This window comes from Nematolebias whitei, chromosome 16, assembly GCF_014905685.2.
Source record: "Nematolebias whitei isolate Nwh7 chromosome 16, NemWhi1, whole genome shotgun sequence".
Lineage (NCBI taxonomy): Eukaryota > Metazoa > Chordata > Actinopteri > Cyprinodontiformes > Rivulidae > Nematolebias > Nematolebias whitei.
This window is the reverse complement of record NC_056513.1, coordinates 34014098-34024991: the sequence shown is the minus strand read 5'-3', so window position 1 is coordinate 34024991 and position 10894 is coordinate 34014098. Positions and strand designations below refer to the sequence as shown.

At 39.8% G+C, this 10894-nt stretch overlaps 1 protein-coding gene across 1 annotated transcript in view; it reads left to right on the top strand.

Annotated features, from left to right (window-relative positions):
* The window catches only part of LOC119423175 (phosphoribosyl pyrophosphate synthase-associated protein 1), a 14496-nt gene extending 8010 nt beyond the window's left edge, over nucleotides 1-6486 (top strand). Inside the window, exons 7-10 of the mRNA XM_037690585.1 lie at nucleotides 1322-1467; nucleotides 2829-2899; nucleotides 4443-4589; nucleotides 6113-6486. Of these exons, the coding sequence (XP_037546513.1) occupies nucleotides 1322-1467; nucleotides 2829-2899; nucleotides 4443-4589; nucleotides 6113-6271 (523 nt within the window). The 3' untranslated portion in view covers nucleotides 6272-6486. The remainder of the gene's footprint in view (nucleotides 1-1321; nucleotides 1468-2828; nucleotides 2900-4442; nucleotides 4590-6112) is intronic.
* The last annotated feature ends 4408 nt before the right edge of the window (nucleotides 6487-10894 follow it).

The following is a 10894-nucleotide window of genomic DNA, read 5'->3' as shown; positions in this document are numbered from 1 at the left end:
ATGGGTTAAATGCAGAGACTAATTTTGCCATTGTATGGAAACATAATGTGATGACATTATTATTATTATTAACGTAGATTTTCAAGAGAAAAGCGAAAGGGAGGGGTCGGTGAAGAGCACCGGAGTTGAGTCTTTTGTCATCCAGTGTCTTCACTAGAAAGAGACACGAAGAAATGATGAAGCCGATAAATGAAAATGAGATTAATAATTTTAATTTATCATGCGATTAATTGATTTATTGTTTATCGCAACAGGCCTAAAGCTAACATTCACATCTCCATGTTTTCTTGCACTTTCAGTCAATTGTGTTTCAACAAAACTGGCTAAGTTTTACTCCGCATCATATTATGTGGTTAACGTTCCAAGATAAACTTCGTATTAGATGTCATTTGTGTGTAGAAGTGTTTGCATCACCGCTCTGTAACGTGTACGACTCCTCGTGATGCTGCAGTCAGCACTGCAGTGTTCAGGAGGAGGAACATGTCAACAGCTAAAGAAGCTGAATATACTCTGGACCTTAGACAACACTGGAAACTCAACAAATGAGGCCTTGAAGAATTGTTCATGGTCCAGGCTAATTATGCTTTTAGAAAAAATGGCTTCAGTTCTGGACAAATGAAACAAGCCACCGTGGTCACATTATTATTAATTTTACTACAGTGAATTTAAGAAACAAATTAATTCAGTTATCCACAAAAGCTCTATTCAACTAAAGATACTTTATTAATGGTCAGGTCTGCCTTCCATTAGCTCAGTGTGGGACAATAATTCATGTCTTTATTGCTTCTGAAATTAGAGTGCGACCCCTCGTGGGGCGTGTAACTGCTCCTGACTTTTTATTTTCATAAATCTTTATAAAAAAAATTATTTGATTTTTAAAAAGTTGTCTGAACTAATAGTTAGTTGTTGTCACACCTCATTGTGAAATCTCATCTTTTCTTACTGGCTCTTTGATGTGGTTGAGCAGATCTATCTTGGCTTTTCTTGTACAGGTTTATTCAATTTATGTATTTGTTTTTAACTTTAGTTATTATCGTTAAGTTTTATTGAAGTTCATCTCACGTCATGGTCTAATGTTGAAGCACAGGGACACTTCAGCATGTGACCGTTGGTGGAATCGAACCCCCAACTCTCCCAAAGGAAGACGACTGCTCTAAGCACTCAGTCACAGCTGTCCTCAGAGTCTAGTTTCACGGTGGACAGCTTTTTGTCCTCAGTTTAGGACCTTTTCCAGCCATGACTACATATTTTGGAGCAATCTTGTGTTTTTGCTCCAGGTTTATTTCTCTGGACTGTGTTTGACACCTTCTGTCTGTCTCAGAGCTCAGTCGTTTGCAGAGAGGCTGCGACTCGGTCTGGCAGTGATTCACGGGGAGGCCCAACATTCAGAGTCGGACATGGCAGACGGTCGACAGTCCCCCCCGCTGTCCCGAGCTTCCACAGGACACCCTGGCCTGCAGCTGCCTTGTAAGACAATCGCTGTATCAACGTGCATGTTTTCAGCCCACACTGTCTTTGCTTTTGCTAAATAGACTGTACTTATATAACACTTTTCTATCTGATCAAGACTCTCAAAGCTCTTTACTACACAATCTGTGTCCTCATTTACCTTCAACACACGCATTCATACAGCACTCTACTAGATCTCTGCAAAGATAATCTGAATCTGTAGAGACTAATCAGAGCTTATCACATTCATACACTGATGGGACACTCTGGAGGCAATGAGGGGTTCAGTGCCTTGCCCAGGGACACTTCAGCATATGACTGCTGGTGGACTTGAGCCCCCAACTCTCCCATTGGAGGACGACTGCTTTAACAGCCACAGCTGCCTCAATTGCTGTCAACAGATCTGCAGGAACTGGAAGTTTAAGCCGTGTTGAAAAATGACCAGTTTAGAGTCCATTCAGGATTTGATTCAGTGGAATTAAACTCGACATACATAGTGATTTGAGTGAGTTTAGGTTTAAAGATATGCAACAAACTGAACAGGTTTCAGGTCAGCTTTCCCTCAGAGCTGTAAAATGCACATCCTGACATTGATCTGAGTTTACTCTTCATCTCGCTGAGATTATTTCCCCCCTCGTCATCTCATTTTATACCGTCTGTGCTGTTTAAATGTATCTTCTCCTGTGTTCTCCCTCATAATAGGAATGGGTTTTATTTCAGCTGCCTCTGTTTCTATTCTTGCTGTTGAGTCTCACTCTGTCCAGCCAGCCTGTTGAATTCAGTTTATTCATAAAGCACCAAAAAGTTCCCACAAAGAAGTAACACGTCTAAATCCAGTTCAAAACCAACACAAACAGTTTTGTTCTACTACAAGACAAACACGTAAACAACATATTTCATAGATATTTTACCTGTTCAACTCATTTAGCTTCGGTAACTGGGAGTCTCTTATGTAGTGTGATTACAATCAGTTTGAAAATCCATTTAAATACCGTATTGGACTTGGGTTTTAATCCACTAAGTTCTGTTTAAACATCTCTCTGTATTACTAGATGTTAGGTGATTCTGTGATATTCTTTTTCACCATTGATAAAATGGACTTTTTATTTCATGCACTTGATCTAGAAAATAAATTTGTCAATATTTACAACAGTTTTTTGTTTATGCATGTGTTCAGAGCTAAAATTTCAAAACGATTTATCGGCCACAGGTGGTGATTTCATATTTGCAGCTGTGACGCTGAACTCTCAGACCGTGCAGTAACTGGAAACTTGTTTTGAAATAAATAATGTTTGCAGCTTTAGAGCTCCTCATTTTGTCTTCCATCTAATGGTGTGCGGATTTTTCCTCGTTGTAAACTTCTCGTGTCTGTTTGCCAGTGATGATGGCGAAGGAAAAACCACCCATCTCTGTTGTTGGCGATGTTGGAGGCAGAATCGCCATCATCGTTGTAAGTTTTGATCTGTTTAAACTGGTAGCTGTGATTGACTGATGTGAATACAGAGCCTCATGGAGAGATTAGATTCAAACAACTTAAATATATAAAGATTTATGTAGCATATGAAGAACACCTTTTAATACGCCCATCAAACGCAGGACATGGAAACCTGATGCACATCATCACTAGACGGAGTGTGGCATACACTTTATCATCCCAGCTTGAAGGTCACAAATCAAGGTCAAAGTTAAAACAAGGTTTTTGCTTGTCCAGGCCATAACTTCTCATCCATCCATCCATTCATCCATCCATCCCATCCCAGAGAGAACATGCAAACTCCACCCACAAAGGTCCCAGGCCGGGATTTGAACCAGCGACCTTCCTGCTGAGAGGCGGCAGCTTTACTAACTGAGCCACCGTGCCGCCTAACTTCTGATCCGCTCAAGATAATTTAATGAAACTTGGAACATGTATGCCTCATCACTAGATGGAGCATCACAAACACTTTCTATCACCCAGCTCCCAAGGTCAAGGTCAAAATATTTCACCACCCACTGGGGAGGTTTCAAGGAAACTCGGAAAGTAATCATTGGATGTACAGACCCTGTAGAATATCATGGAAAAGTTGTTTAACTTTCATAATTCCATTCAAAAAGTTAATCCGTAATCTTTAATAGATGATAGATTCAGGGCCCACAATTTAAACGAGTTCAAGTATTTACTTGTTTATTTTTACATAATTTGGGCTTCCAGCTCATGAAACCCACGAAAACAGGATTTCAAAAAATTAGAATACTGTGAAGACATCAGCCCACACTACTTCTCAGTTTTTGCAGAAAAAAGAAAGAAATTAGGATCACAACGAATCAATCAAAATATGGTACTTTTCAAAACGATATGTCAATCTTCAGTACTTGGTTGGGAATCCCTTTGCCTTAATCACTGCCTCGATGCGACGTGGCATTGAGGCAATTAGCCTGTGGCATTGACTGGGAGTTATGGAAGCCCAGATTTCCTTGATGCTTGCTGTCAGCTCTTCTTTGTTGTTGGGTCTGGTGCCCCTTATTTTCCTCTTGAGAATACCTCATAGATTCTCAGTGGGGTTTAGGTCCAGCAAGTTGGCTGGCCAGTCTTGCACTGTGGCATGTGCTTCAAACCAGCTGCTCACATGGTCAAGAAGGACCATCAGCCTAACAATGGATCATTAGCACACTGATGGCTGTTTACTATTCACTGGGGGTTGAGTGATGCTAGCAATCACAGCATTGTAAGAGGGGGACAGTTGAACACGGAGGCCTCCACCCCTGTTTAATGATGGATGATATTTTTCACAAAGATGGCCTCCTTTACTCCTCTCTCAAACCATTGTTCCTCTCTATCCAGGATGTGAACATCTTCATCATATTATTTTTAATGTTTAGCCAAAATGGCTTTATGCAACCCTTCATGGAATACTAGGCCTTTAATTAAAAAAATGTCTGCTTTTAGTTCAAATGACTGCTTTCTAACAGTCCCATCATCTCCACCCTCTCTGACCTTGTTTTCCCATTGTCAGGATGACATCATAGATGACGTGGAGGACTTTGTTGCAGCAGCAGAAATCCTGAAGGAAAGGGGAGCCTACAAGATCTACGTCATGGCTACACATGGATTACTGTCTGCAGAGGCACCATCACTAATAGAGGAGTCTGCAATCGATGAGGTACAACATTCACTGAAGAGCCTCAGTTTGTTCACGCAGGAGTGGTGCAGAAAACACCGTGCCCACACCTGCCTGCGCTCCAAGGCACACATCGATATAAGAGCAACTCAGAGGGACTTGAATTTCAGTTTCTGTAAACTTGAGGATCTAAATGGTAAATGGACTGTACTTATATAGCACTTTTCTATCTTATTTCAAGATACTCAAAGCGCGTTACACTACAATCTGTGTCCTCATTTACCCATTCATACAGCACTCTACTAGATCTCTACAAAGCTAATTGAACAAATCATTCTAATGAGACTAATCAGTGCTTTAGATCACATTCATACACTGATGGGACACACATCAGAGGCTATGAGGGGTTCAGTGTCTTGCCCATGGACACTTCGGCATGTGAATGCTGGTGGATTCGAACCCCCGACTCTTGCATTGGAGGACGACTGCTCTAACCACTCAGACACAGTTGCCCCAAAATGTCTCTGAAAGTTTTCACTTTTCTGTGATTCATAGTCCGAGTCTCAATAACAACTGCAGCTTTGTCTCCGGCTTCACAGCTGCTTGAATTGGACTGAACCAGCTGAAAGTTGTTGTTTTTGGGTGGGACTATGTCAAATTTATTAAATTGATTTATTATTAGGGATGCACCATATTGTATTTTTGGCCGATATGCCGATATGTTAAAACTTATTTGGACGATAACTGATACCAATACCGATGTTTTTTTTCTCCTAGACCTACTTACAAAGACTATATAGCTTTCTCTGCTGTGAAATTAAAATACTACATTATTCTTTTTCATTCAAACTTTATTAACACAGGTTAGTTCCCAGGGAGTCTCGAGGACTCATTTACAAGAGAGACCTTCTGCATGGTCTTTGTCAATGTGGCCTGCTACCAAATATTGATGCCAAAAAGGGGGCTGAAAATGATGTAACACTGTATAAATATATAATGTATTAAAAAAAAAACCAGCACCTTTAAAATCTGAATTATTTTGATAGAATGTCCGATATTTAACTTTATCACTAATATCGGCCAATACCGATACATGCTGATAATATCGTGCATCCATATTGTTAAATATTTAGCTTGTAAATAAAAAGTATAATTTAAATAAATTAGTTGGGAGAGATAACATGTTATGTTTAGATCAGAAAATGGAGATGAAAAACATGCACTGCCAGTTAAACCATGAGGATACAGTTGCTCCAGTTCCTTCATTGAGCTTATGTTTATCTGAGGAAATGCTCATAATAAGAATAAAAACAGGGAGTGTTTTATATCAGCAGCTTTTATAACGTTGATGTCTGGTCACATGATTCGAGCAGAAAATTTCGGCGCCACCATTTGTCTGTTCTAACTATAAGAAAATGTAAATATAGTTGATTAGAAATGAGTAAGAATGAGTAATAAATGAAAAATAAAAGAAATCAAGATGCTATGATTTAAGCTTGTTGTCTTTTATTATTTGAAAATTTTCACAAAAGATTAAACACAGTGATTTATTTTGTGGTTTGCAGGTGGTGGTGACAAACACCGTTCCTCACGAGGTGCAGAAGCTGCAGTGTCCAAAGATCCGGACTGTAGATGTGAGTCTGATCCTGGCCGAGGCCATCCGGCGCATCCACAACGGAGAGTCCATGTCCTATCTGTTCCGCAACATCACTGTGGACGACTGAGGACACACATTCCTACACACACACACAGCAAACATTTTTCAGCACACGCTGAGAACAATCCAAAGCTTTCGCGTGTTGTTCCTGTTTGTGCATCTGTTAAACACTTTCTGAGACACGAGCAGAAAACCGTCAAATGTTTCTGCTTTTTTTACCACTAAACCTGCACCATTGTACCAGCAGCCTCCGTCTGTTCTGCAGATCATCACAAATAAAGCTGTTGCTCTGAGATTAGAATTGTTTCATTTATTTCCTTTAACAACAAGTTAATGCAACATCACCACTGGTTCGATCAAGAACAAAAAATACGTTTTGGAGAACAAGTGCGGCTAAATTTCAGGAACTAGAAACGGTTCAGCTTTGCACCTGAGCACAAAAACTTTCAGTCGCGCTTTCGGTCACGAGCAGGAAGAAGATGAACGGCTGCAGCGACGTGATTTTCATCCTCGTAAAGTTGTTAGTTTGGGCCGTTCAGGAGGGTTTTTAAACTATTTTTGGGCATGCTGTATATTAAACAGGAACTGTGACGGCAGAGCACAGCTCAAGATGTCATGCTGCTGATTTATAGATCAAACTCTGGATGTGTGAAACTGCTTATAAAACATTCAAATACATCTAAACCTTACTGTCAGTAGATTGTATTGTGGGTGATATGTGCCAATATTTCCTTTTAAATATGGTAAATGGTTACATTTTAAATGACAAATGAAGGCATGCGACAAATTCTACAGAAACAAAGAAGCTTTAAAACCTGCTTGGTGTAGAAAAATAAAAAAACACTAAGGCTACAGATGTATTTTCATCTTCAGGTAGATGCTGTGTTTTTATCCCAAACCCTGAACTTGTTCTAAACGCCTCAGGGTGAGTAGAGTCTGCTGAGGAGCTTTGACCAAGTCCAGGGGCAGAGATGTCATCCGTGATCCAACGTCTCACTGCAACTGAAACCACCACGACGCACCAAGTGCACAGAAGAAGTGTTTGAAAAGTGTTTTTCTTCAAATCTTGAATGTGAGGCCTGAAAGAGAGGAGCGTGTAAGAAGATGACAAACACACACACCTGCGTGACTGAAGCTGTCAGGTCCGCTGCCCTGCACCACTGAGCCAGAGCACAGTGCGGAAGAATGTTTAAATGTGGACTGAAAGAGGAACTGCTCGCAAACGTTAACGCAGCCACTTCCTCTTATTAAAACAGGAAACTTTGTACAGGCTAATCTGATGGGTGGGGGGTGGACTGGACCTGAGCACTACGACAACAGCCTCTTCTGGTTGTGCTCAGAGGAACCATTCAGCTCTATTTCAGGAACTGCAGGTCTGTTTCAGCCTCGCTGAAGAACAGCTGAATTGTTCTGTGCTCAGAGGTGGGAGGTGTTTTTTTTTTTTTTTTTTAACTCTGCTGTTCCCTTGGGTCAGGAACTAACCAGTTAACACTTCAACTCGTGTCACACCTCATCATCTGAATGTTCTGTCATGTCTGAAAATAGTGAGTTCAGTTCAGTTTATTTATATAGTGCCAAGTCCCAACAGAAGTCGTCTCAGGGCACTGAACAAAATATTCACATGCAGTATATTATAAAACGCACGTAGTAAAAGTTCTCTATCTAAGGAAACAGCAGATTGTGTCGAATCTTTACTTCTTTACAGTCTCCCGTCCTGAACAAGCACAAAGGAGACAGTGGGAAGGAAAGATTCCCTTTTAAACAGGAAGAAACCTCCAGCAGAACCAGGCTCAGGACAAGCAGGCATCTGCTTCGACCGGCTGGGTTTGAGGGGAACAGGAAGGAGAGACGAACACAGAATTACACGTCCAGGTGAATTTTCTGTTGGAGGAAAAACAAAAAACGTTAAGACAAAAATAATTACAAATACAGAGCAAGTAAAGAGCAGCAGAGTGAGGAATGTGGTCAGTTTATCCTCCAGCAATCAGTCTACAGCTGCAGCATAACTAAGGGCAGCTCAGGAAACCCAAACCAACCCTAACTATAGGATTTATTAAAAAGGAAAGTTTTAAAGCTGGACAATGTGTCAGCCTCATGGACAGAAACTAAGTTGGTTCCACAAGAGAGGAGCCTGATAACTGAAAGATCTGCCTCCCATTCTGCTTTTGGAAACTAGGAACTACAAGTAAATTTGCAGTTTGAGAGCAAAGTGCTCTTTTAGGAAAATATGGAACAATAAGATCTGTAATATAAGATGGAGCTAGGTTGTTGAGAGCTTTGTAGGTTAGAAATAAGATTTTGAATTCTATTCTGGTTTTGACAGGGAGCCAATGGAGAGAAGCTAAAACTGGAGAGATATGATCTCTCCTACTAACTCCAGTTAAGACTGGCAGCAACATTTTGGATCAACTGAAGATGTTTTAAAGACGTATTTGGACACCCAGATAAAACATCATTGCAGTAGTCCAGTCTAGACGTGACAAATGCATGAACCAATTTGAGAAAACCTGGAAATTCAGACAAAAACTGAGAATAAAGGCTTGGTGGACGATATACAGTGTACAGTATAACAACTAGTAAAAGTGGCTTTTCTGAATTTCATTTTGGATGAGAAAGACTGAGGGACAGCGATTCAAAAGAATCATAACTAATAACTGGTTTGGCATTAATCAATAATCCTGACTGAAAAATAGAAGCTACTCCTCCACCTCGGCCAGTTGTTCTAGGAACATGAAAATTTAAATAATTAACAGGAGTGGATTCACTTATACTAACAAAATCCTCCTGTTATAACCAAGTTTCTGTCAGACAGAATAAATCAATATGATGATCAGTTATCAGTTCATTAACTAACAGGGATTTAGAGGAAAGAGATCTGATGTTCAATAATCCACATTTAATGATTTTATGATTTTGTTCTGGTAAAGTAACTGTGTTTATTTTAATGTGATTTTTATGATTTATATTTTTAGAGTTGCCATGGGCGAGTTGTTTCAAGTGTTTGTAGTGTTTGGATGGGTAACAGAGGATAGATGTGCACATTTAAAACATTTTATTTATTTATTATTTTGTAGAAATACGTAAAAATGAGCTGCTGTGTAAACTTGAACCCTGCTGCACTTGGATCCAAACGACCCCTGAAACCAGGGCCTATTGGGTCATTTTGAGCCAAAGGCTGCCAGATGGTTAAAGCAATCATGTGTAATAGTAATAGTTTGGTTAAAATCAGCAAACCTTTAAACAAAAACTTTCACCAAAAGATCACAACTTACAACAATTATGGTAACTCTGCCTTTGACATCACTGACAAGAGGTGGTTTTTCCTTCACGTCATCACTGGAAAACAGACATAAGAACTTTACAACCAGGAAAAACCATGTCCACCTCTCTTCAGTCCTCTCACTTTCATATTATTATTATTATTATTATTTTTTTTTTATTATTTTAATTTTTATTTCGAACGACAATAAAAAGTAAAAACAAAGAAAGCGAAAAAAGTAATAACAGTCATGCCAATTGACATGCAATTTTACACAATTTGTTTGAAAAGGAGCAGGAAGAAGATAACAATCTTATGATTTCCTGCCCCTGTCACATATCAATATACAATCATTTTAGTCTCCCCACACCAAATAACCCTTATAATACTCCCACATTAAATGATACTTAAACCTCACATTCTCATCTTTGAATGTACAATTATTTACACATTATTAATATCAGCAATAGCATTTTTTGTCTTTGAAACTCCCATCCTATACAAAATATTTTTCAATAAGCTATTTTTTTTATTTCATATTATTGACTAATCACTTTCTTTGAATAACTTCCTGCACTTCACTATTCCACCACCAGGTTTCCTTATCATCCATTCTCTGTCCAAATGACACACCAAGTACTTTCCTACCTGTCCCTGTAATTCCTGTTGTTGTAGTAGTCCAGTCCTTTGGAAGCTCTTTCTGACCCCCCCCCCAACACCTCATCTCTGAATTTCTCACATTCGTCCTTCTTCATCTTCCACCATTTGGTCGTCTTCTCAGATTTTACTCTTTTTCTCTTCTTCACAACAACAGTCATTCTACACATAACCATCCGATGCTGTCTGGCTACGCTCTCCCCTGCCACAACCTTACAGTCCCCAGTCTCCCTCAGGTTTCCTCTTCTACACAGCATGTAGTCGACCTGCGTACTCCTTCCTCCTCTCTTATAGATCACTCTACAGTCTTTACCAACTCCTCCTTCAGGACCACCCCTACTCCATTTCTCTTTATATCCACACTGTAATAAAACAGTTTGAACCCTGCTCCAATACTGCGAGCCTTGCTGCCCTTCCACTTGGTCTCTTGGATGCATAAAACATCTACCTTCCTTCTCTGCATCATGCCAGCCATCTCTCTACCTTTGCCTGTCATTGTCCCCACATTTAGAGTTGCCACCCTCAGTTCTACATTCTGGAGTTACCTTTTTTCTTCTGTCTCCTGACACAACCCTCATCTTCTACTCGGGCTTGGACTGACACAAGAGATCCACTGACTTGCAGTGGTAGGATGTAGCAAAGTACAAGTACTTTGTTGCTGTATTTAAGTACATTTTTCATGTATCTGTACTTTACTTAAGTAGAGTTAAACATGGGTACTTTCGATTTTTACTCCACTACATTTTACATGAAGTATCTGTACTTTCTACTACA